Below are 27,271 nucleotides of genomic sequence, written 5' to 3' on the forward strand. Positions count from 1 at the left end.
TAGGTCAAATGGTGGAGTAATATAGCACTTAATTTAAAATGAAACTCATTCAAAAGTGTGATTGAAGCATTTTCTTCATCATAACACCACCCCTCAGCAACAGTGAAATCTAACAGCCTTTGTGCCACGAACGGTCATTAATTATTCATCTGAGGAACGGAGGCAGCTTTACTTTGTGTGTCTCTGTCAGAGAGTCAACGGAGTCAAAGCTCGACTATGAAAAATATTATTCCTGCATGCTGAAGAAGAGACAACATGGTGAGATGTGTGTTTCCATCTGCATTATTGATGGACAACAACCAAACACGATCGTTTACTGTACTGGATAAACTCGGGTGCCGTCCCAACACCGGCCCAGTCACGGGAACAATTATAATCCAGGTCGCTTTCATTGCCTATAGTCAAGTGGAAAAAATGGGACACCCCAATGAAATATTCAGTTCCTCCACAGGAAATGTTCACATATCAGCATATTAATCTAAGTGTTATTTATCTCAGGGAAAGATTTTTGCTCTGAAGTAAAAGAACTTAGTTTTACTCATTAAATCTGTGATCATTTGTTTTCAATGTGAGGAAAAGGTTATTACACCCTAACTTCAGAGAGGCGCTTCTTGTAGCCATCCGCCAGCCTCTGAAATCAGAAACTTCCCCCACTCCTCCCTTTTGGCTGTTTCTTGCATGTACAGCATTCAGGTCCTCCGATGGATGAGGAAATCAATGAAATCAAAGCCAGGGCTTTGACTAGACCCCTGGCCTTTGACTAGGCCCAGGGCTTTGACTAGACCCATGGCTTTGACTAGACCCCTGGCCTTTGACTAGACCCAGGGCTTTGACTAGACCCATGGCTTTGACTAGACCCCTGGCCTTTGACTAGGCCCAGGGCTTTGACTAGACCCCTGGCCTTTGACTAGGCCCAGGGCTTTCCCTTTCTGCACTCTCAGCCTGTCTTTGATGGATTCACTGGTATATTTTGGGACACTGTCCAGTTTTTTCTCAGCTTAAAGTTTTACAGATAGCCTCACCTTTTCCTGAAACCAAGGTTTAATTTTCCTTTTAGGTTAGTAAAGTATTTTTTAATTGAACTGAATTGAAGCTAATTCAGGGAAGAATCTCCAAAAACAATGATTCCTCTGCCTCAGTGGTGACAGTGGTGCAGGAGCTAGAGGGTTCTTCCTGTAACATAAAGGTTGTCGGTTTGAAGCTCTGACAGTCTCAGTCGTTGTGTCCCTGGGTAGGACAGTTCACTCGCTTTGCCTGTCGGCAGTGCTCAGGTGGAAAAGGTGGCGTTCCACCAACCATTCCTGGTGTCCAGATGAACATCTAGGATGTTGTACCAACCTGTTGTAGGGAAGACTTGCCTAGTCACCAAATATGAAAAGGGACTGCATTTAAAAAGAAGAGGAGTCGTAAAAAGAGCTGTCCTCTGAGTAAGGCAGATCCCATCCTACGTGCTTTTGGAGCCATCTTTTACTATTTGTGCTGAAAGGTCAGACGAATAAGTTTACGGTAAAGATCAGGAAAAAGCAGTTTGATCTTAATAGGTAAGCAAGGGGAGGGAAAGCATCCCGTATAATCCCTCCTTCTGACAGAGGAGTCAGAAAACAATAGAGGTGTAATAATTAGCCGGAATGATGTTGTCAAAAACAAACAACAACTTTCTGTTTAAATAATACATCTGGTTAGATAGGACTCCATATTTTTCCCCTCCGGACAACCATCTGGCTTCAGATCTGGACATAACCTTTGTTTGAGATGCAGGTAATGTTTTTAGACTTCACGTCAAGCTCTTAATTATGAGAGAAATGTGAGCAAAAAAATAAAACGTGGATGTAATTGTTGATAGGAAGCATTTTCCTTAAAGTATTTGGTTTTATGTAATCAAATATAGGCCAGTCCAATGGTGTGGTTTGGATCAAATGCATGTGGGGGAATGTCCCAGACAAATCCAGACCAAAATCCAGTGTGTGAAAAGACTCCATCCATTCTGACTGATTGACATTCTGAATATGATATTTTGCCAATAAAAATATTAAATTTAGCAGTGGTTGTGAAAAGCTTTGTGACAAATTCATGTCACAGTTTTCAGATTTTTATTTGAAAACTGTTTGTCATTCAGCCTTTTCCTTTCATTTCACAATTACCTTTATGTTTTCACAAGGTACATAAATTACATGTAACCTGGATTTTGGAGTGCTTCCTCACAGAGCTCGGCTGCTTTCCTTAAAGAGGCATCGCGCTGTGTTGGAGATTCCCCGACCGACTTTTTGCTTTCCTAGTAACCCAGTGGAGCATTGTAAAAATACTGATGTATACAAAACACCCCCGATATTGTTTTCTTCTTTTAAAACACCCTTTCCTGTCATTGAGCTGATTTCCAAGAAGTGGACTGACAGAAAGTACCGTTGTTTTACAATCAGCTCAGATTAGACCTTTAAACAGTATATTAGTATATAAACTACAGCTATTTTATTTTGGATGGACTCCAGAATAATATTCTTTTAAAAAAAAAAACTCCCAGTACTTGCCATCATGGAGAGATTGTTTGCTACAGTACGAACTGCTTGGCCTGCCAAGGGCAAACCTTTCCATCTCCCTCCCTTTTAAAGGAGATAATGATTCTCTTTTTCTTGGAATAGGATTGCATTTTCTATCTCTCTTGTCCTCTGCGCCTCTCTCACCTTTACCTTTGCATCCACCCAGCCCACCTGCACCCCCCCCTCCCTCCAGCCGTCCACTGCTGGCACTCCCTCCACCGCCACGGCGCTCTATCGCTCGGTCGCAGCGCAAGGCGAGGCATGAGAGACAAATCAAAAACGCCTTATTTCCCCCTCAGCCCCTCTCACCATGCCAGATTGAATTTGAGGCTTTTCATCTTCTTTCTCATCTTTCTCCCTCCCTGCCTCCCTTGGCGTCCACTCAGAATTACCTGGGAGCACAACAGCTTGATGACGTTATATCGCTTATTCATGCGGAGGGAGATAGTCGGCAGCTCTTGGCTTTGATTCTTTCGACTCACTTAAAGTCCTCCGCTTCCGTCATTTAGGTTCAGAAACGGTCAGTTTCAGGATCCGAGATGCTGTCTTAGATCAGCTTTTTTTTTTTTTTTTTTTCATCCACATGTATGCAAATGTTTGAATTAGTTTTGCTAGCCTTGGTGCACAGCAATAAATATCACAAGTAGACATCTCTTTAAGTTCTTCCTCCTTGCATTTCTTGGACGGTTCTCTTGACTTCTTGAGGAAATGTCTTCAAATACACCAAATAGAAACGAGCAAATGTACTTAACTTGGTTTGTTGCATAGAGAATCATTTGACTGGGGGCTACAGCTCAAATATATCTGCAAGGACTAAATTAATCTGACTCTACACTATGACGGCCCACACTAGCCTGATATTTGAACCAGTGCGCACCCACTGACATTTAATCCAGAGGTGTCCAGCTCCAGTCTTCAAGGTAAGGTGTTCTGCTCCAACTCCACCGATTCTGATGATTCTGACTAATTTACCATTTAGTGTTTAGTAGTTCTGCAGAGGTCTGGTAATGAACCAGTCATTTGGTCCAGTTTTGTCGATCCAGGGAAACAGCTAAAATGTGCAGAATACAGCCATCAAGGACCGACATTTTTCACCCCTGGTTTAATCCCACACAATTGTGTAAATATAATGGCAAGGCAAAAATCTTAAGGGCCCACGTGTTGCCGTCTTCTGCTTATGCAAACCCGCAATAAGTCCCATATCTAAAGCCACCAAGGTCTGTAATGCTGCCTGATACTTGGATGGCCATCATCTGTTTTGATAACCAGTCTTGGCTGTTTGTGTGCTGTTCTTTGGACATACCTGCAAGTGTACGTATCTTTGCATGACTTGACCTGTTGCACCAGTTGCCTTGAGAGAACTTGGACGTCCCTTTGGACTTTAGCTACAAGCGTAGATTTACTGCAGTTCCTTCTCATAACATTGAATGTCTGGAGATATAAAATCTGCATGTATTTGATAATTGGAAGATGGGGAAGAATTCATCACAGAAATTGATTCCTTATGTGGAGTTTTTTTTAAGTGTGTGAAACATTTAGCAATAATCCCTGTATGTTAATAATATCCAACTGTCTGTATGTTGGCAAAAATAATGCTTTCAGACTCTACCCTGCTGCTCTGCCTGCTTCTTACGCTGTAAAATAAAAATCGATACAAAGATTAATATCGATGTTTTTAAAAGCGATTTAATATCGATATACTGGCTTTCAATATCGATATACCTCCCAACCCCTAGGGGGCGTTATTACAGCGCCCCATTACTGTTGGCAGCGAGGAAGTGAAAGTGAGACAAATTTGTGGAACGGCCGACAGGATGTTAGAAGCTCCTTCGTCGCTAAAATCAGACGTTTGGACACATTTTTGGTTTCTGTGATGCGTTAAATGCATCGAACCAAATGCACTTTATTTTCCTGTTAATATATCAGTATTCAATAAATTGTACATAAATATAATATTTGGTTAGTTTTGTTGATTTAATGATTTTGAGTATTAATTTGAAAGTAATAAATATCGATATTGGAGTCAAATCAAATCAAGCTGAGCTATATATCGAGAATCGTATCGAATCGATGATACCTAGATGATACCCAGCCCTTGTCATCAGATAGTTTGACATATGACACAAATCCAAATTGAGATTACTCCAAAATTTACATAATGCACAACAAAAACCAAACTAACACAGTTCTCAGACCTCCTAATCCTGAGGCTTCCAGTACACAACCAGACATTGGCTTATCCCTTTAAACAAGAATCATTAATTTTTGTCCATTCAAAAAATAAAAGGTATATCATTGGTAAAAACTAAAATGCAATAATTTATTTTGGGTTGTCTTTTCTCCTTTACCCTCCAGGACTTTGTAGTCACTTAATACCCAATTTATATTTCAAGGCATCCCTCCTACGCAATTCTTTGTGAGACTTGAGCCACTGATTGTGCCTAATTTGAGAATTAAGTATAGATTTATGACCAAGATGATTTAATGTGAAAACCAAAACTAACACATTTGCGTTGTTGGACCACACAGTCCACACTGGGCAGTAGGGGTAATGAGAAAAAATGCATAGTAAAATCAGTCCTGCTTTACATTTACTGTTATGCTCACATAAGAACTCTAATCTGTTTACCCATTATATTCCAGTGGCAATAATTAGAAGAGTTGAAATAGAAAACAGCCTTGCATTGTGTGCGGTGGAAAGAGAGCGTAGGTTTGGTTCTGGGTCGCTGAATGAGCGTGCCGAAGCATGGGGCACCTGGCTGCCGCTGCCGGAGAAAAATGACTCCCATCTCCCATTCTGTTGGACCCTTCCTCCCTTCACCCCACCTTTTCATTTTCAATTATGGGTGGGAATATGAATCCTTAATAGGGTGATAATTGTGCTAGCATATTTGCTGTCACCCACCATTAGCTCAGATTAATTAGCCCATTTACTTTAGTTTAAGAAAGTGTCTCGGCTGAGGAATGGGAGCAATGATGGAAGGCGAATAAGAGAGGGAATGGATTCGGCACAATCTGTTCTGTATCACTGTGCCATCTTTTTTCTGCTTTCACTCGCACTCTTCATGATGTTCATTTCTGCTTCTACTCTATTTGCAACTTTTGCTTTCTTTTTCTGATATGCCTCGGATTGTACTCCTCTACCCTGCTCTTACTAACATTTTTTATTTCTTCAACTTTTTTTGTGCTACATTTGAAACTAAATACAAACCGATTTGAACAGTTATAGTATGATAAAATGAGCCAGTTATATGACTTCTGCAACTGATTTAATTTTTTTTAAATATGTTTACTTATGGTCCGTATTTTTTGGACCATAAGGCGCACCGGATTATAAGGTATATTACATTTTCTTCCCAAGTGTGTAATATCACTTCGCATTGCAAAAAGGGCAACTAAAAGTAAGTAAAATTTTCTTGAAATTAATGTAGTTTTCCTTGATTTGAGCAGCTAAAGAAGACTATTTGTCACTGAAATAAGATTTTTGCACTTAAAATAAGAACAATTTATCTCCATCATTTTATTTCAAATGGGGTTTCTAATTATTTTATTTTAGAGATAAAAATACTAATTCCACTGGCAAATAGTCTTATTTAGCTGCTCAAATCACGGAAAATATACTAATTTCAAGAAAATTTCACTTTCTTTTAGTTCCCTTTTTGCAGTGCGCCCCTCCGCGTCCACAGCTCTCTATTTGTCCCTATCGGGAGGACAGAGTAGTTGGACTACACTGCCCTGTTTCTAACATAAGGCCAAAATAAACATAATTTTTATATTGAATTAACTTACTAGGTTTATTGTTTCTAACATGTACTCCGTGAGCGGCTGTCTTACATGAATACGCTTCAAGTTTAGACATTTCAGTCAGGCAGTCTGGTAGACAGCTCAGGGGTCTGGTCAGGTAGTGACACAGTGTACCGTAATGCTCAGAATATCAATTGAGTGGAGCGGATTTGTTGTTAACCAAAGTAATACTTGCGCATTGTATCACATAAAATCGGCCAGTAAGCACAATGGTAATAATATATAAGGCACACCATAAATTTTTTAGATAATTTAAGGATTTGTAAGTGCGCCTTATTCTGAAAAATACAGTATATTCGTATTAGACAAGTAAAATTAAATAACCTTAAAAGAACTTTCATAAATGAGTAATTCAGTGTTGGGGGTGGCCTGTGTACATATACCACGGCTGTAACATGGGTCAAAAAATGTTGCGAAGCATAATTAATTTTACAGGATGTATCTAAATTAGCAAAAAAAATGCTCGGAGGTTGAGATTGAGAAAGCATGCCTAACAATTTGGACCTTTCTACACCAACACCTACCACTAAAGGCAATGCTAAAACTAAAATTCACTGTTCATTTTATTGTGGATGATTGCTTTTTTGTATATTTTAACTAGCTATTTTAATACATCTTAGACTATAAAGCTTTTTTCACCCTCATGCAATCTTCTTGGTTGAAATATCATCACAAAGATTGTATTAGGTAGGTAGGTAAATAGTTAGTTAGTTAGTTAGTTAGTTAGTTAGTTAGTTAGTTAGTTAGTTAGTTGGTTAGTTAGTCCAAACCCCCATCATGTGTTTGGACTACATGTAACGAGACAAAGCTGCTTCAACCATTGTCTTCCACAATGTTGGCTGAGTGAAACAACATATTTGAAGGTTTCGGTTTCCTTGTGTGTAGACTTTTAGGAAGTTAATCATTTGTACATTTATAGTCAACTTATAGCAAATCTCTGCCAAATAATTTTTGAAGAGTTGAAAAAAGCGACACAGTCCAGAGGCTCACTGGTCATTGTCAGTTGGAGCGAATATTTCCAATTACAGAAAATCATTTAGTTCAATGTTGGTTTGAAAGTGTTGCTTAATGGATCTCTAATCGCTCCCTCCACCTTGGGCTAAGTCACATGTGTGCAGCAGCGGAGCGACTTGGCCATGTCAGGAGCTGCATATCTCTCTGCAGGCAGTGGGAAATGAAGTCTAATCGCAGGGATATTAAAGTCACAATAGACTGCTCCTGCTATTAAGGCCTGTCAGCCCTGGGCCCCTCTCTCACCTTGATATCTCTCCGTCTCTGAATATTTATATGCTTACATCAGGAGCTCCTTACACAGCGCAATGTGTGCATGTTTCTTTGTGTGTGTACCGCTATGTCAAGCGAGGAAATTCATCATCGCTGTAGCCACTCAAGCTCTCCGTATAAGTTTACGTGTGCGTGTGTGTTGCTCCGTCTGTGCTCACACGCCTTTCTGTCCGCCCTCCCTCAGGTGCTGCGGGGGCGAGGCTGCTCGCAGGTCAAAACAAGCCTGACGCCATGGATGTGGATGAGGAAGAAAACATGAGTGAGTCCATCTTGGTTTTTCTCATTTGTTCATTCATCTTTTTTTTTTTTTACCTTTACTTTCCCTCCCTCCTTTCTGTCTGCCTGCTTGTTTATCCTTCTCTTTTTATATGTTGCGTAATCAGCGTGAACTTTTGTTGTCTACATACGATTTTTGTCTTTAAAAAGCAGGAGTATGTGTCTCACAGGATTTATATAATTAATATATTAAAAAATAAAGCTTTAAAGTATAATTCTGAAGCAGATTGTTTGTGTTGTGTTGGGAAATATATGTTATTTAGATCTGAGTGAGAATACAGTCTTGGTAAAAATAAGGTATATTTCATTGTGAAGTATAATATAACAAATATAATATAATGATCTGTTCATTGTCAGGTTCTAAAACTATTTAAATCTCACCTCAAGTGTACAAAAACACATCAGATTAAGCAATAACCTCACTGGCATAAGATAAATGCAGCTTCAGCATTGTGTTACATTACATTTAAAAGTGTAGCATACATAGTTTCATCACTGCTAAGCCAGGTTGCAGTACGTTTTTTTAACAATTTAAAAAAACCCATGATTACCTCACATGTGCGCCACAGCTACAGTCTTTATTTTACTACTGTTCAAATGTTCCAACAATTACACAATAAAAGCATTTCTGAATATCTTGAAACGGTATGCAAGAGCTCTGTCTGCACTGTGAAAGATTTACTTCCTTCTGGAAGCCGAATGCTTGAAACTGAAAGTAAAACTGACCTGATGACCTGCTTTCCGCCTAATTCGGCCAACTATCTGACCCATTTGGGTCACTCATTGTGCATTTAACGTTATACAAAGACAGTCAGTTGATTCTTAAATATGGGTAATAAAAAAAAAAAACAGTTAAAGGACCGGAAAGATATCTGACCTGTTCCGAAGCAGCAGAGCACTGTAAATTTCACACCATGGATGCCAGTACACATGCACTATTCCTACTGAACTCATCAAAAGTAACACACACACTTAAAAGGCGTGGCAGGACTTGGTGTTGCCTCTTCATTTCCTTATGTTTCGATCATATAAGCCATCATATATGGCAAGAGATTAAACAATGCGGCAGCAGGTTGGGTGTAACGTGTTTGAGCTGATTTTCTTTGTTAGGTTTCTTAAAATGTTGTTGTTGTTTATGACTAAATACCTCTACTTTGTTCTCATCTATCCAAGGTCCTTGCTCCAGAAGCAGCTTTACAAGCATAAACAGCGCAGCCAATTGGGAAATAGATTTATTCTGGCAAATCTTATGAACAAATTAGACTTGTTGAGGTTTTGGAGCTTTTGGGTTATTTGTAAATTATCTGAACATTGTACAGATTATATGTCCTGTTATATCCACTGATGGGAAGATATGCAGCTGACTATTACTTTAATTATCTTTTTCACTGTAAAATGAAGTGAAAATGGAATTAAGACCATTCCCAGATTGATGGGCAGCAACAAACAACTTGCTGCTACTTTCTAACTTAAATCACATGGAAGCTGCAAGGGTGGAGTTTTTAAACACACTTTTAATAACACTAAATAAAATACAAGATAGATGAACTTTCATTTTAGAATGACTATAGGAGTATATTTTATCCCCTGCCTTTATAAAATAGGCACAAATTAATGCATCCACACTTAGAAATGCCACATGAATTTTTAACCAGACCTCTTTGAGATGAACTTATCTCCAAATCTTTGATACATCAGATATCCCCCCCCACCTCTAAATTTGCTCAAGCTTATTGAACTTTAATTAGACTTTTTTTTTTTTTGTTTGAACTCAGGAGCTGTCTCCCTAATACACCCACAATAATCACTTTTAAAGTCAGCTGGTGTCCCAACAATGCCTTGACTTGTGATAAAGATGATAAAGGCTGATAGTAGTGTCACACTGTCTGTCGTCACTTTGTAGAGGGGCATGTTATGTGAAATATGCAGCTACAAAACTGTCTTTGTTGCCTTTCTGAAGCCTCTGAAGCCTCGTTCTCACACTTTCACTGCCAGACATGCAGTACATGGAAGATGTATCTGAAGATAAAACGCAGTCCTAGCTCACACGCTCCTATTTCTTTAATACCAGGGGAACACCAGAGGAGGAAAAGAACAGAAGGTTTAGCTTTCATGTGACAACCCTGGCAGCTCTTGAAGCGCCTGTATCTAATAAAATAAGTCAACTCAAAACCCCAACAGCAAAGTTGCTCCAAAAATAAAGTCATGATTCTTCCATTCATTTAATTTGGACTCAATATTTAAAATCTTTTCAGTGCGTTATAATTAATATTGCCTCTAAATGCTGATTACACAAATCCCAGCATGACAGTGACCACGACTGCATGTCTGTTCCATAATTTAATGCATGGCTCTTGCTTTATGCCTCTTCTTTCTTCTGTCTGATCCAGTTTTTGATTTTTCAGCACCACTGGGTATCCAGATTCTCATTATTACGATCAATAAAATTATTAAATGTTGAATTTCAGCATAACAGATATTTGACGGTGTTTTGCCTAAACAAATTGTTTGGTGAATAATAATAATAATAAGCTCCAAATTTTTCTTTGTGACATTTTCTCACTGTACTTGCACAGCATGCCAGAGATTTCTAAATGTTTTATGTTTATTTAATTTTATTTACTATCACAACACATTCTATAAAACTGCTAACGTGATGCACAATAATTATCTAATTTTATGAAAGAAAATTAATTTAAAAGCCTGAAATGTAACCAGTTGCACCCGTTGGTTCTATAAATTTCGCCTTTTGCAGAGAAACAAACGTGAGCAACAATAAATAATTATTTGTATTTAAAAAATAATATTTGTCCTTCAAGAATCAAGGTCCCAGCACTATTCTGATAGGCTGCGGGTTTGTCTGGGCATTTCTTTCATTTGTTTGTTTTGTATTAATGTTTTTTTTTCCCACCAAAGCCGTTGCAGAGCTAAACCAACGCTGGTTCCTAACTGCCTAATGACACTTTAACAGGGAACTGGTTTGGTTCCAGATGAGGGAAACATTTTACATACATGAATCTTTGTACTTGTCCTGTTATCCCAGCAAGAAAGTGTCATAATAACACAAGTATAAACAACGTTTTTAATAGCAGTCGGTGTTTTGTACAATACCAGAGACTTACAAAAAATGAATTGTGTTGGATTTAATTAATCTAAATCCAAACTTTGGGATCGGAATGCCCCTAAACCCCTAAAACATGTTACTATTTTAGACCTGTAAATAAAATATTTTTTACGCATGTACATAAACTTTGTTACTCTTGTTTTTTTGTGATTTATAGAGAGAAATATAAAAAAAATGCATTGTCTGTATAATTTAATGTATGTTTACATTTCTAGAAACCATTTATTAGATCCTGTTTCCATTGGTTTTGGTTCTAAACACCATTTGGGCCTGTTAATAAAGAGACTCCCTTTATTTGCACAACATGGCAGCAATGTCAGGTTTTAGTTTGAATATTAATTTTATTTATTATCAACACACCACAAATTTATTTGCTGAAGAAAAATGCAAGTTGAAACCTATTTTTATGCAGAAACATAAGCCAGGTGGTGTTTTAACCCAAAAGTTAAACACGGCCTTATCACACCAGCAAAATTCTGGGTGACCTCTCACTGATTTATTGGAGTCAAATAACCACATTTAAATGGAAAACTTGTCCTGATGGGTACGAAATGACACGTGGATGGTAGAAAACACCCCGTGGCAGATACAGTAGGTCCTCCAAAAGAAGGAAACTACAAAAGTTTTACCAGTGACTTGCACCCCTGTAAATCTCTCTGGTAGAAACCCTGCAAAGAAATTATGCTACTGTAAAAACGCAGATGTGTCTGTTTTTTATGTAGAAAACAACAAGTCTGAGTGATGCAAGATCTAGTTCTGGTTTAGCCCTTAAGCTGCTTTGGTGGCAAAAACCTACATTTTACACCCGTATGCCTCAAAATCATTTGCAACACAACAATATCAATGCTCTAAATGCATGACCACATAAAAAATGCATGTTTTCAGGTCATAAACTGAATGAGTTGCAGTTTGTGATCTTAGAATAAATTATTTTGTCGTTTTTTTTTTTTTTTTTGTTCTGTTTTTCCTGACTCAGGACATGTCAGTGGCAGTGTGCAGTTGGTAATGGCATGTCAAAACATTTGTCAACACTCTGCTCTCTGACAAGCTCCAAGGGGGGGATCTCAGAGGCGCAGGGTCTTATGAATGGCACCTCATTAGAAAACCTTTGTGTTTGTTTGTTTCTTCAGACTTTCCTCATTTTAAATACGGGAGTCTTTGTTTGAAAAAAAAAAGAGAGATAAAATCATGTAAATGGTGTAAACTGCATTTTAACCTCCACCGTGTCACCAGTCAAGCCTTTAGGATCCTGCAGTAGGTGGAGTCTTCTCCTTCTGCCTCTTTGATGTACTCTCCTGTTTGCCTGGTCCTCAGCTTCCTCCCCCTGCACTACTTTCCCTGCACTCCCTCAACCCAACCTACAATCCCACTCATGCACACTGCGGCCTCTCTTTCTCTTGAGTACCGCAAGGAGTAACCTATCAAGCCTTTGCTGAAGGATGTTATAAATGAAAATTTTTCCCAACATTCCATCCACTTTGCTAACTGGAATCAGTGATATGTGTTCCCCTCAGTTCAGTATACGATTGGTTTTTGGTTTTCCTTTAGAAACTCAAGCAATTAAAGATAAACTGGGTCAAAAAGGAACCCTTTTGTTCTGGTTTTTGTGTTTGTCTGTTGTTCGTTTGCATGGTTTCTCAAGGCCCTAATGCTGTGCAATGTCAAGTGTCTACTTTCTTTTATGAAAATACAACACATTATTACTTTATACTAACGTTAGTGATTTTTACTGATTTTGAAGAGTAGTTAGTTTAATTTAGGTAAAATGTTTGCAAAGGTACTACTAGAGCATTTAGTGTCACTCTGAAGATACAGATGTTTTGGTTTTTGTCTTTCCTGTGAAATAGGTTCATAAATTTTATCCTAATTATATTTTAACTTGCTGTTATAAAGGAACACAAATCATTGGTTCAGTTCCAAAGAGTGATAAAGGAATCTATAAATTTTGCATTTACAAGATCCTGCAACGAAGGCGTTGTAAGTTACTCTTTCTGGGCACCGCAGGTTCAAGCAGCACAGACGTTAAGGAAAACCGAAACCTGGACAACGTGTCCTGCAAAGACGGGATGGGAGTCGGTGATCAGCTCCCCAATGGAAGCGGCCATGGCAGTCGAAAGCGGCCCTTAGAGGAGGGTAACAATGGCCACACGCATTCCAAGTTCCGGGCCAAGAAGCGCAAGAAAACACCAGGGCCGGTGCTGCCAAAGAATGCCCTGATGCAGCTGAATGAGATCAAACCAGGTCTGCAGTACAAACTGCTGTCTCAGACTGGGCCGGTCCATGCACCAGTCTTTGTCATGACTGTGGAGGTCAATGGGCAGATGTTTGAGGGCATGGGTCCGACCAAGAAGAAGGCTAAACTGAACGCAGCTGAGAAAGCGCTGCGTTCCTTTGTTCAGTTCCCCAATGCATCTGAGGCTCACCTGGCCATGGGCCGCACGCTGACAGTGAATACGGACTTTACATCAGACCAAGCGGACTTCCCTGACATGCTCTTCAATGGCTTTGAGACACCAGCTGCACCTGAGGAGTCCTTCTATCTAGGTTCCAATGGTACAAACTCGCTAGGGGAGTATCCATTACCCACACCACCTGGCAGCAACCTTGTCCAGGCTCCATTGCCCCCCTCATCTGCATTCAGCTCCCCCTCCACTGGCAAAAACCCAGTCATGATCCTCAATGAGCTCAGGCCAGGCCTCAAGTACGACTTTGTCTCAGAGAGTGGTGAGAGTCATGCCAAGAATTTTGTGATGTCAGTAACTGTGGACTCACAGACATTTGAAGGCTCAGGGCGCAACAAAAAGCTGGCAAAAGCCCGGGCAGCACAGGCCGCCCTCTCTGCTCTCTTCAACATGCAGCTAGACCAGACACCGTCCAGGCAACCCATACCAAGAGAGGGGTTGCAGCTTCACCTTCCCCAGGTAAGATACCTTTTTTATTTAGAATTTCTCTAGAATTAAACAAATACTGGGAAACTAGATTGTTTTAATTTTAAGTATTACAATCTATTGGGTGTTCCATATTTCTGTCAAACCTACCTGTAAACTCTTGAAACAGTGTAGACCTCTTCAGGTGGTTGAAGGGGTTCAGTAGTGCTCCTTATTCACCAAATGCTCAGTCAGGTTACCTTTGAGTTGAGTTATCAAACTTATTTTTTACATTTCATTATTGAGTTCCAGCTGTCTGAGAGTTTCATCTCCAAATAAATAGATCTTTGCCTCCATTAAAGCAAGATTAATAGCAGAGTCCTTGTCTAGGCTCCCATGATTTCAGCAATTAAAGCTTGGGACTCTAATTAGCTATTAGCAAGTGGATCATCATGTTTTTTTTTTAATTTGAGAATAAGCTAAAATGAATCTGGGTATTACTAATGCAATGGTCAGTGTATGATTTATAACCTGGTCAGCCAGCACACTCCGTTCTGCACATTATTCATCTTGCAGTCAATGTTATATAATATATAGCCTTTTGAAAGAACAGGAGCAGTCAAATACAATAATGTATTGATAATCTAAATCCGAACAGAGAGGAAGCTAGGCAAGATTAGCCTTCAACATCACTAAACACAACTACAAATGCAAAGATCTTACAGATGACATTTTGATCTCTTATTTACCTAGGCAAATGGTCTTTTAGAAATAAATAAGGCAGTGGAAGTTTTTAAATAACGGAGGAATAGTGCATTGCAAAGATCCTAAATAGGATTATATTGAATGGTTTTGGTAGAACACAATCAGAATGATATTGTAGACTGATTAAAATTTGTTATCCTTAATATAAATTATTATATTTGTTGTATTTTGAAAGAAAATACAACAAATATCATTTGGCCCTGTCCTTGACCTGATCATGAAGTTTTAAAAAAAAAAACACATAAAAGACAAAACATGACACAAAACGCGACACACAGCAGTTTCATAGGGAAATAACACCCAATGTAATTTGTTGTTTATACTAGCTTACAGCAACTTTTTACTCACACACTAGTTCTTTAGATTCATGCACCTTAGCAAACACTGCTGTTCTCCTGGCTCTAAACCTGGATAGAAACTGTGTCTAAATTTCCATCATTTTTAACTATTGATTTGGGGAAGAAAATGGTCTTGGCATAGTTAGACAATGGAGATAGCAGCATCTGATTATAAAGTCAGTTTATGTTCATGTTTTCAGCTGATAGTAAGGGAGCAGCTTAGTGCCGGTCTGCAGCACTAATGTGCAAAGTTATGTAACAACTGGAGCTGTCAACAAAGGGCATGGCTGACATTGATATTAACAATGTCTAAGCTTAGACGATTTTACCAGTTATTTTCTGACTCCGTGTTGCTCTACATTTGTCTACCTGGTGAGGTACAAATGATTTCACCTGAACAGTCATGGGAAAAACTAAGTCCACCCTTGTTCAGCATTGTGACAGCCTCTAGCAGGCATCTTACCACAATGCCAAGTTATGCATTAGCAATGACCTTTGAGAAGCAATTGAGGCTGCCAATCATCTGGTGAGGGTCACAAGGTGTCAGGATGGCCAGCATTGTATAGTGAGAGAGATTATTCACAAAACATTTTGACAACTAGTGTTCCCAGCAGTGAATATCCAAGTTCACCCCAAACTCAGACTCTGCAGTGCCTCTAGAAACAGAAAAAATACAAAGAAGTGGATCTAAGAGACTAATTTACACTATATAAATACAATTAGTGTAAAATGAATTCAGTGTTAACGTTTATGAAGAGCAGTTAAGACTGCTCAAGTAATTAAGAAGGGTTGTCTGGAGAATCTCTTACAATGTCCCAGCAATTTGGATGAACACCAAGACTTCTGGAACAATATCTTTAGGACAGATAAGGCTAATGAAAACATTTTTGAAGTAATGCCAAAAGCAACACCTCTTGGGCACAGTGGTGGAGGGTTGATTATTTGGCTTGCTTAGCATCACTAGACAAGGCCAACTTGCTTTCATTGAGTGGTCCTTTGTGTATCAAATTATCCTAAAGTCAAAGTTGAGACCATCTTGCTGACAACTTAAGCTGGGCCAAAACTGGATCATAAACAGGATGGCGATCCCAGACACGGCACCAAAGAATCTAAACCTGTACTTAAATGAAGCTCTGCAGACCTCAATTTACTGAAGCAACACTATAAAGAAGAGTGCTCAGGCCAATAAAGTGGCAACGTTAAGTTTTTGCTGCTAAACGTCATTCTACTTGGTGTTAAATCAGAAGTTGCACTCAGTTTTACCCATGACTGATGACAACAAATTGATGTAGTAAGTTCTGCTATAGGATGAATTCAATTCATTTAAAAAAATACTTAATTTCAAAGGGAAAGCTAATGTTGTTGTAGTTCATGTTATGCAGGTGTCTTCAAGGAGTTGTAGATCGGCAGGAAGGCTCTTCTGTAGTGGCCGGTCTTACAGCAGGTCTGAAGTAGCTTTTAACTAAAGACACTCTGCAGTTGTATGACAGTCGGTTGAAGAAGAGGCTTAAGGTTGTCCATAACGTTCTTTCTATAAAGAATACTTTGCACAATCAACTCAAGAGGTTCTAAACAAGTCCTCATAACAGCAGACTTGTAGAACAGATGCAGCATATCACTGCAAACCCTGAAGAACCTGAGCTTTCTCAAGTACAGTCTGCTGTCCCTTCTTGTACATAGCTTCACAGCTGTATCTCCTGTCCAGTCTGTCCAGGTGAACACCAAGGTTTTTATATTCCTCCTCCACCTCCATCTCTTCTCCAATGATGGTAATAGTGATGGACCAATTCTTGTTTCTCCTGAGGTCTATGATCATCTCCTTTGTTCATTCACATTCAAGATGAGACAGTTGTTTCAACACCATGCACAAAGCGGTCCACCAACTCCCTGTACTTCCTGTCCATCTCTGATGGACCCAACGACTGCAGAATAATTTTATATTTTTGCAGATGACAGGAAACTGTCTTCTAAATGGTACATGGCTTGTACTTGTATAGCGCTTTAACTAGTCTTGACGACCTCCAAAGCGCTTCACACTACAGTTTAGTCATTCACCCATTCACACACATCTCCAGCCTTCTGGAGATACTGGCAAAGCACATCCAGCTGAACTGTGTTAAATGCACTGAATAACTCAAAGAACATGAACATCACAGTGCTGCCTGCTTTGTCCAAATAACATTGGGTTTGTTGAAGCAGGTGTATGATGGCATCTTCAAATCAAACCCCTCTGCAATAAGCCTACTGCAAGAGGTCTTGATAGCTGCTTATTTGCTTAGTCAGGGGGCTCTCTTGGACCTCCATGATGTGGGATTACAGGATAACAGGTGCCTGAACAAGGGGGGAGGCTGGGAAGAGAGCATCAACATCTTATGTATGTGGTTGAAGACAAACATGTTAAAGCAGAAGAGTCCATGGCCAAGGTGGATGATGAATCATTTTAGGTGTGACAGGAAAGCTTTGGGTCAAAGGATGACGAAATGTCTGCTTGGTTGTGGGCAGGAGAGGAGGATGCTTAGCTTGTTCCTGAACTGAACCTGTAGATGAAGGTATTGAGTTCATTGACTCCGTCCATACTTCCATTTGTCTGATCCTCTGTCTGTTTGAAGCCTTTGATCCTCTTCATCCCTGACCACACGTCTTATATTGCTCTGCTGGAGCTTGTTCTCCAGCTTCTTCCTGTACACCCCTTTGCTTTCTCTTATCTTGCTTCTGTATAGGCTTTTCAGTAAGTCTCTGTTTCGCTCCTTAGCAGCTCCATCAGTTCACTGGTGATCCAGGGTTTGTTCTTGGGGAAACATTTCACTGTTTTGAAGGGGATCGTGCTATCCACACAGAAGTTTATATAGTCGGTCACACACTCTGTCATGGCATCAACCTGTCCTCTCTGTGTGGCTGGCACAGCACATCCCAGTCCCTAGCCTTAAAAAAAACCTTGCAGGGCTTCTCCAGCTTCCTGTGACCATTTCCTCAAAATTTTCTTCAATATAGTGGCTTATAATCTGAGCAGAGAAAAAGCAGATTGGGATCGGATTTGCCTCAAGGAGGTCTTATTTTAAAGGTGTCTGAGTCCTTGACATTTGCATAAAACTAAGTCCAATGTTTATTTTTTTCTGGTAGGACAGGTGACAAACTGCTGAAACGTTGGAAGTGTAGCAGGGAGTGAAGCATCAATAAAATCACCAGATATTGCAACAAACGCATTGGGGTGTTATGCCAGTGGCTTAGCAACAACTGAGCCGATTATATCAGATGCAGTGTCCGTAACAGCACATGGCGGAATAGAAGCGATTGCCAAAATCACACACTCTTGGCAAATAATATGGACAAACACTTACTGCTAACAGTTCAATATCAGGGCTGCTGAGATGAAACTTCAGAATAACCTATCCAGGAATGCGCAGTCAGTTGTTCACGTGCTCGACTAATCCACCTCCTTTGCTCTTGTCGCTTCCCTTCGAATCGCTGTCAGCTCGTATGATCAGAAAGCCTCACAGAGAGATGCTATGATCGGGGATATGATCTTGCAGCAATGTCTCAATGAAAAACTTAATACTGCATTCCTGATAAACTGGCTGGGTCCTTGTTGAGGCTTGGAGTTCATCCAGCTTGTTTCCCAACAATCTCACATTAGCTATCATAACAGAGGGAAGGGATTCTGATAGCTAATGTGAAGATTATCTCTTCTTTGCTCCTGCTCTGCTTCTATGGTGTCTCCTTTTCAGCTCATTTGGGATTTGGGGCTGTAGTAAAGGTATTACCCGAGCTGCTCCCAGTTGTTTGAATGCCATCTTGCTACTAAGGTTGCTCATCATAATAAATGTCCAAAACTTTAAAAAAAAAAAGAAAAAATGAAAATGTGTAATTGAAAAGTAAGTAGAGTGAATAGTTATCTAAAACAAGCAATCTTTAGAAAAGGAGAGATTTAAGTTTTTAAAAAGAACAAATCAGGATGAAAGTAACAGAGCTGCTACAACATAATTCAACCTCGATCGGTGAAATAATAGAAAGCTCACTCCTAAAAGGAAAGTATATCTCTGAAGTTAATACAGTACCTTGGCTTACTAAGAAAAACTCCCAAACGGTCTACCTTTCAAACTGTACTAATCTATAAAGCTGTCATTAAAGTCTCATTCGCACCAGTTAGCAGAGAATTGAAATTACATTACTCGTCTTAGATGAGTGCCAGGGTCGGGAGAGAGATAACTCAGACAGCAAAGCTAATCAGCCTGACACATTGTCAACAGGCCTTTCTTATTTCTCTGTTCACTCTCCCGTCTTGTCCTGCCGCCTATTTCATTGGTGACAACCCCACTAATTACTCATATTAATTTTCTATTGCATGACATTTGATTTCCGCTACCCCTTTTTATCTGGCATAAACACTTATTAGGGAAAACGGGCTGGCATAATTTGAACTTTGCCTTGATTCTTTTTTCTTTCTTTCTTTTATTTGTATTTTGAATGTTGAATGTATTTATTGTTCAAACAAAAAATACAACAGATAACAAAACAAAGTTTTTTATATACATTTCGCAGCCACTAAGAATGAAAGCCATGTATGTCCTTGGCTTTAAAAAGTGAAGTCATCTGGTTTTAAATGGGTGACTCTGAACTAGCGGGGTAGTAATATAAGACTGATTTCTTTAATTTGTGATCAACCAGCCGTCATCTCTCCTTTTGATTTCGTCATTTTCCATCACATTAGCAGTGGTTAAAGACCCAGCACGAGGAGCTGGCTTTCCAAAAGTTAAAGATGTGTGAAGTTCATTTTAGGTTTCCTCAAATGCTCGGCTGGAAGTGAAGCTCTGGAAAGCAGGCGAGCGCTTTGATCACAACCGATGCGCAGGTTTACTTGTTTGTTTGTGCTGTGATTCGCTGTCAGAAGGGAGATGCTAAACTAAAACTGTCATTCCAAACTCCAGCGGTGCTGCGTAAAAGACTGCTATGCCTACCTCAGAGGGGGTCAGCCCAGTCTCACTTGTTGCTGTTTTAACGCTTTGACTCTTGTCTGATGCCGGATGCGAGCGCTGTGACAGGTAGATAGCGCTCCGGGGCGGATAGCATCAGACATGCTCTGTAAGCTGACATATCTGAGGCGAGCTTTTTGTGTTGGTGCCGGGTTTGCGCTTGTGTCCTCCTGCACGCTTGTCTGTGTCTCCAGGTCCTGGCTGACGCCGTCTCCCGCCTGGTGGTGGACAAGTTCAGTGAGCTGACAGACAACTTCACCTCCCCCCATGCGCGACGAAAAGTCCTGGCAGGAGTCGTCATGACAACAGGTAATATAGGAGGAGAAGGGAGGCCGATGATGTCTTTCACGCTTAAAAAGATCGCTCCGGTCTTTTGAAAAGTGTCCATTTGAAGGGAAATTAACCCAAAAACGTGTTTCGGTTGTTGTGTGTCAGGTGAAATAAGACCTAAAGATGCGTCTTCACTAGTTTTTCGGGTTTAGAAAACATTATTTTGTCTAAAATAAGTGCACACCTCTGGCTCTAACTGGACATCTGAGCATAATTTGCCCCATTTTAGTGAATTATAGTAGTAAACCAGGCCAGATGTTAAAAGAGTTAAGAATCAGTTTGGTATCAAGAAAGTCATATTTGATGATGTTGTATCACACTGTAGGCTTATCCCAACAAATCAGTTGATCCCTACACAGCAAAGGTGTCATATTACATCCAGCTAATCTGAAAAGATAAGAGGATAGATTGAATCCAATCTAATCCGGCTTTATTTCTAAATCACTTTAACACCATGTAGGACCAAAGTGCTACACATATTAAAAAACACAAAATATAAATAACTGAAAACACAAAACAGGGGTAAGGGCAATCATACAAAACAGGTAAAACATTAAAATAGAATCAACATCTCAGGTTGTATCAATGCCAGAGCAAAGAGATCCGTTTTAAGAGGAGATTTAAATACAGAGAGAGAAGAGGCCTGTCTAATTTGTAGTGGTTGGTGATTCCACATGTTGGGAGCTGAGGCCATAAATTAAACTATATAGCAAGGATCCTATATCTAGAGAGATTAGCTGTGCCACAAAAAACGTTACTTCAGTTTCACTTTCACTGAGTCTAAGGATGTTCAGAGCCATCCAGACCTTTATATCATGAATGTACTGAATCAGTGATGTAGCACAGAATACGTTTTTCTACGTAGGTGGGACAAAAATCCGAGAGAAATACTGTCCTAAGAAAACGTATTCACTGTGTAACAGTGGAACAACTTACCGTGTTTTCTTAGTATTCAATTCAATTCAATTCAATTTTATTTATATAGCGCCAAATCATGAAACATGTCATCTCAAGGCACTTTACAAGATCAAGTTCAATCATATTATACAGATTGAGTCAGATTATACAGATTGGTCAAAAATTTCCTATATAAGGAAACCAGTTGATTGCATCAAAGTCCCGACAAGCAGCATTCACTCCTGGAGAAGCGTAGAGCCACAGGAAGAGTCATCTGCATTGTACATGGCTTTGCTGCAATCCCTCATACTGAGCAAGCATGAAGCGACAGTGGGAAGAAAAACCACCCATTAACGGGAAGGAAAAACCTCCGGCAGAACCGGGCTCAGTATGAACGGTCATCTGCCGTATGGAGCCAAGTTGGAGCAAATAAAGACATAAGAGAAGAGGACCTGAAAAAGAGCCCTGTGGGATACCACACAAAGAGGAACAGAGGAACATACCCGGTCCCCAAGGCTAACACACAAAGTTCGATCTGCCAAATCAGTGTCCCTAAATGCACACATACTGCTCCAAATGAGAAAATATTTTTTTTTTATGATTCACTGTATCAAATGCAGCTGTTGAATGTTTAATATTGAATGAGACAAGATTTTAACAATGCATTTGGATAGAGGACGAACTCCTATTCTTAGTTTTTCTGCTGTCATTGTAGAATAATTTATTCCTAGTTTTAAAAATCCATATGTTGTAGTTTTCCATGCCCTTCTCATTCAAAAGCTGCTATCACACTGGTTCCTATCTTGCCATTAGCGGCATGCATTTAAAGTTTTATCACAACATGTTGTGGCGTTTGCTGTGTGACGATGAAAACGATAACAAAAAGCATTTAAAGATAGTCATCTTAGTCAGATCAGAGACATAAACTTATCTTGCAAAACTTCATGCACTTAATGCACAATTGCATTCAGTCCTACTTTTTAGTATATCAATGTCTATTGGTTTTTCCCTTGCACCAACATGGGAAAAATATGAAATAGTAAACAGCAAAAGTAGCAATCCCAACCATAGTTTCAGTTTTTTAGTTTGCCAATGATAGCAAAGCACACTTCTTATCAAAATATTCTCCTAATGATATAAAAAATACGATTCTGCCCGTAGGCTGGCATTTGGGGAAAAAAACTCATGTGACGAGGGTCTTAACCTGAGAAAATTAAGTTGATTTTTTTAGACCACCAAATTCCGGGCGTACCTTTAAAACATTTGCACCACTTTTTTCTGTGGTTCCATTCAGGCTAGCATGTTATTCTGAGAACAACGGTGTGAAATTCACAGTGTTACAGTATTTCAGGACCAGGCGAGTGACTCTTCAGGGATGTCACACTGCAAAAAGTGTTTTTTTTCTTAGGCTAAGTGTATTTGTCCTTAATTTGAGCTGGTAAATAAGATCACCTGTCAGTGGAAGGAGTATTTCGACCCCTAAATTAAGATAATTAGATATACTTTACTTGAAATGAGATGCTGGAGATGAATTGTTCCTATTTTAATTGCAAAAATCTTATTCTATTGGCAGATTATCTTATTTACCTGCTAAAATCAAGGACAAATACACTTATTTTAATAATATTTTGCTTATTTTTAGTTCCATTTTTGCAGTGCACCTTCTCATTTAAATCACTAAAACCTTTTAAGACCTCCGTAGGTCTAGATGCCAGTGACTGGCACATGCCTAGTCTAAAGTTTTGTTTGTGCCGGCAAACCATCTGCCTTTTGGGAGACGGATGTGTGTGTGTGTGTGTGTGTGTGTGTGTGTTCCTGACTCTGCATCTGAAGATAACAGGAGCAAAGCTGACTAAAAACTGCACTCGGAGTCTCCATTAATGTTTAATGTCCTTGCCCATCCTTTGCACCAGTCCTTTTGAGTTCAGGAGTGGCGTTTAGTGCGTGTGGTTACTTGTGATAGACCTGTGGGTCTTTGTGTTATCGCCCCTCCGACAGGGACTGATGTGAAGGAAGCACAGGTCATCTGTGTCTCCACGGGAACCAAGTGCATCAACGGTGAGTACATGAGCGACCGCGGCCTGGCACTTAACGACTGCCATGCTGAGATAATCGCCCGGCGCTCGCTCATCAGGTACCTCTACACCCAGCTGGAGTTCTTCCTCAGGTTAGTGGGCGAACATGTCCTTCATTCAGTCATTTAAGGCGTAGCTAAATATTCCTACAGATATTCTATTTTCCAGTTGCATCTCCACTTAAATAAAAATGTGACGCGTATTTTTATGTGTTTGTTTCTGTGTGCGGTATTTGTGACTGCAGCAACATCAAAGAGGACCACCACAAGTCCATATTTGTGCCATGCGACAAGGGAGGCTACAGATTAAAGGATAACGTCCAGTTCCACCTCTACATCAGCACCTCGCCCTGCGGAGACGCCAGGATTTTCTCTCCGCACGAAGCCGGAGTGGAAGGTGCAAAACCAGCTAACACTGCAAAAATGAAACTAAAAATAAGTCACATTTTCTTGAAATTAGTTGATTTGAGCACGTAAATAAGATGATTTGCCAATGTAATGAGATTTTTGCACTTAAAATCGGAACAACTGATCTCTAGCATCTTATTTAAGGTGCAGTATATCTAATTATCTTAGTTTAAGGGTCAAAATACTCATTCCACTGGCAGATAATCTTATTTACCTGCTCAAATCAAGGACAAAAATCTCTAATTTGAAGAAAATTTGACTTATTTTTAGTTCCGTTTTCGCAGCGCACCGTCCACACCAATCCTCCTCGGCTCCGCAGACACGTTTTCCATTTCGTCTCGTCTTTGCTCAGAATACAGCGCCGACCGCCGTTTAATTAAATGTAGAGATTTATTCTCTTATGCTTTGTTTTATTTGAATTTCAGTCCAGTGCCCAAAAATGCGCTTTACTGACACATTTAAACAAGGCGCTGGTAATTAGACCGTTTAGTCATTCTCTGTCCTCCATCAGTCTTTCTCCCACCCAGCCCAGCCAAGCCTCTGTCTGTCTGATTAACCTCCCTGGTACTCTTGTCAGACCGCTTTCCGTTGCACATGGCAGACTGAATAGAAAACAGCCACATTCAATTAGTCGCTGAATAGATGGGCGTCTGCTGGTGGAACATCAGAAAGCCTTGATAACATAATGTGGAAGCCATTTTTTTTTTTTTTTTTTTGATTTCTTGTTTTTGGAGCCTCTGGCTACCAGTAAACGCACCACTTTGCCAATGCAAGAGTTTTGTAAACTCCTGTTTAAAATGCAACAGAATTCGTAATGATGTCCAAATAATGACGCCATTGTGAGTAAGGTTGTGGGTTAATTCAACTGTAAAATTCAAAAGGATACAGACAGCTCAGAAGTGTCAGTAAAATCTGTAAAACAGCATAAAATCTGTTGCCTTAGCGTAATTATTGGAGCTAACGAGACGGGTAGACTGGCCTAAGAATATGTTTTCCAGTTGCTATTTCTTAGTAAGTTTAAGATATTTTTTACAATATTTACTCTGGACGGGCCATACAGGTAGCCTTTCTTTTCTTTAAATTAGGGCTGGGCAAGTTAACGCGTTAATTTCGCGTTAATTCATTAGACTATTAACGGCGATATTTATTTTATCGCGCATTAACGCATGTTGCTCAAATGCTTTCAGTCAGTGTCAGTCAGCACGCGCGCTGACTGCAGCGCGCTGTCACGGAAGCACTCTCCCGCCCCCCCTCCCCTCTCGTACATGGCTCAGCGGCGCCAGCCAATCAGCACGCAGGCTCAGCCTGGCCCGCCCACTCAGCTCTCACACAAACTTAGCAAAGAAACAGCTGAGAGAGACCGCAGCAGCGAAAAAACATGAACAGGGAAGTAGCACCGTTTGGCTTTATTTTAATACCGTAAATGAAATCAAGCTGTATGTTTTGTAAAAAGCCGGTTCATTTTAGTGGAAACACAACAAATTTATCTAAGCACGTGAAAAAACATGAAAACGTCGAGCCCCAGAAACGGAGAGAGGAGAGGAAACTTCTCTCACTGCCCCGACAGACCCACAGACTGACGTCTCTGACTGAGGCGTTTCAGTCCTCCAGGGAACATCCAGGTAGATCAGTGGATGGATGGATGGATGGATGGATGGATGGATGGATGGATGTTACTGGAGCCCACACATAACATGTAATTAAGACCTTGAAAGAACCCAGTACATATATTAAAAAGTGTTATTTAAGATAAGATAACATTAGTTAATCCTTTTTTTATCCCACGACGGGGAAATTTATAGGATTAAAGCAACAGGCAGGTGCACACAACACAGACAAAATTACATAAGGATTGAAATATATAAGAGGTGGATTAGCGAAAAAACACTGAACATAACATTATTATTATTATTATTATTATTATTATTATTATTATTTAATTGTAATAATAAAATAAAAACCACAAAACCCAAAAGATCAACAGTTTCATGATACATCAAGCTTAGGGACTGGCTAATATACAGCAGGTCAAAAAAGGCCATATTTTGGCTGCAGTGCTTGCTGTTCTCTTATGAAGAAAAGATCAACTAGTGCACTAAATTCAATAGATGGGTTGAAAATATCCAGTATAAAATAAGTGCTACAAATGTTACAACACTTTTGTTCATATGGCAGCAGAACATTAAAATAAAAGTGCTTTTTACACTACTTTTGAATTCATTCTTGGAGTTTGTAAATACAATGCGATTAATCGCGATTAATCGCGATTAATCGCCCTGATTAATCGCGATTAAATATTTTAATCGTTGCCCAGCCCTACTTTAAATACATGGTCATGCTTCTAAATATTTAATTTGTCTCGCAAAATATAAAAGGCTTTCCACATCAAATCAAATCAAATATACGTTAAAATACTGATACAAAGATGCCGCGTTAGGTCCTGTAAGAAAGATAAATTTGATGGTATGATTATAAAAACATTTGCATTTATTGTATAGACGGGCAAATTGTAGATAGAGGAAGCCAGCTGCTTTTTGTTTCTAATGCTACTTGACTGCTGTAACACTTAGCAATCATCTAACTCTAATATTTTCCCTTTTTGTTGTTTTACTGGTTCTTTTCACACAAGTGTGGACTTTACCTAAAAACTAAATCACAACCTTAAATACTAAAACTTGCTAAATATGACTTGTTAAAAGCTTTTGGATCTTTAACACAAAATCTTGTTGGTTTATGCAGCTTACTGCAGTCTGCAGACAGATCAGTGCCAGATATTATTATTTTAATGAGTTCTTTATACGAGGTTATCATACAGGCTAGTCATAGGTCTGTCTTAGATAATTTTCTCCTTCAAATATGAATTTCTGCCTTTTTTTGTGATCGTTCTCCTGCTCAGATCAGGGAGACCGACACCCAAACCGCAAAGCAAGAGGCCAGCTCCGGACCAAAATCGAGTCAGGGGAAGGCACCATTCCTGTACGGTCCAGCAACACCATCCAGACCTGGGATGGCGTGCTTCAGGGAGAGAGATTGCTCACCATGTCCTGCAGTGACAAGATTGCAAGGTAATTTGGTTCAAATACGGTTCACAATACAGTGATTTTAAGCTTCAAGACTCGTGGGTTGAATTCCTTCTCACTGCAGCATCTTTCACCGTCATCTTACTGCATTTTTGTCATTAGATACCTCTACAAACTGCATCCTAGATTGTCAGAATGAGATTATTTTGCCAGGTTTGTGCACACAAGCAGTGAATTTGACTTTGGTTTCACTTTGCGACTCCCGCTGCGCCACTAACCAAGATGCCAGTGAAGTTCAGCTCAGTAACAATATAGAAAAAAGGTCTAGGCAGGGGGTTCAGGAGCTCCTCTCTGGGGAAAATGACCACAGAAATGTGACAGAGAGCAAAATAAATACAAAAACAGACAAAGTACAGGAGAGCAAGGTACCAAGGCTTTATCCTGGACATCCTTTGACTTGATGTTTGTTTTTTGATGTTATTTCCTAATTTAAAAACTGTGCAACAGCCTCTTTTTAATTACAGAAACCCATAAAGTGCATACCTGCTTGCTTTTTAGCCACATTTCTTTGAACGATTCT

At 39.6% G+C, this 27,271-nt stretch overlaps 1 protein-coding gene across 3 annotated transcripts in view; it reads left to right on the top strand.

Moving 5' to 3' along the window:
* Nucleotides 1-27,271, top strand: part of adarb1b (adenosine deaminase RNA specific B1b) — a 208,073-nt gene that overhangs the window by 166,338 nt on the left and 14,464 nt on the right. For all 3 annotated transcript variants that reach the window (XM_036139598.1, XM_036139599.1, XM_036139597.1), the window contains 6 exons: nt 7,807-7,881; nt 13,027-13,943; nt 20,157-20,271; nt 23,188-23,356; nt 23,509-23,660; nt 26,568-26,736. In XM_036139598.1, coding sequence (XP_035995491.1) covers nt 7,854-7,881; nt 13,027-13,943; nt 20,157-20,271; nt 23,188-23,356; nt 23,509-23,660; nt 26,568-26,736 — 1,550 coding nt within the window. In that variant the 5' untranslated portion in view covers nt 7,807-7,853. The remainder of the gene's footprint in view (nt 1-7,806; nt 7,882-13,026; nt 13,944-20,156; nt 20,272-23,187; nt 23,357-23,508; nt 23,661-26,567; nt 26,737-27,271) is intronic.

The sequence above is a fragment of the Fundulus heteroclitus genome, chromosome 7 (assembly GCF_011125445.2).
Source record: "Fundulus heteroclitus isolate FHET01 chromosome 7, MU-UCD_Fhet_4.1, whole genome shotgun sequence".
In the NCBI taxonomy this organism is placed as follows: domain Eukaryota; kingdom Metazoa; phylum Chordata; class Actinopteri; order Cyprinodontiformes; family Fundulidae; genus Fundulus; species Fundulus heteroclitus.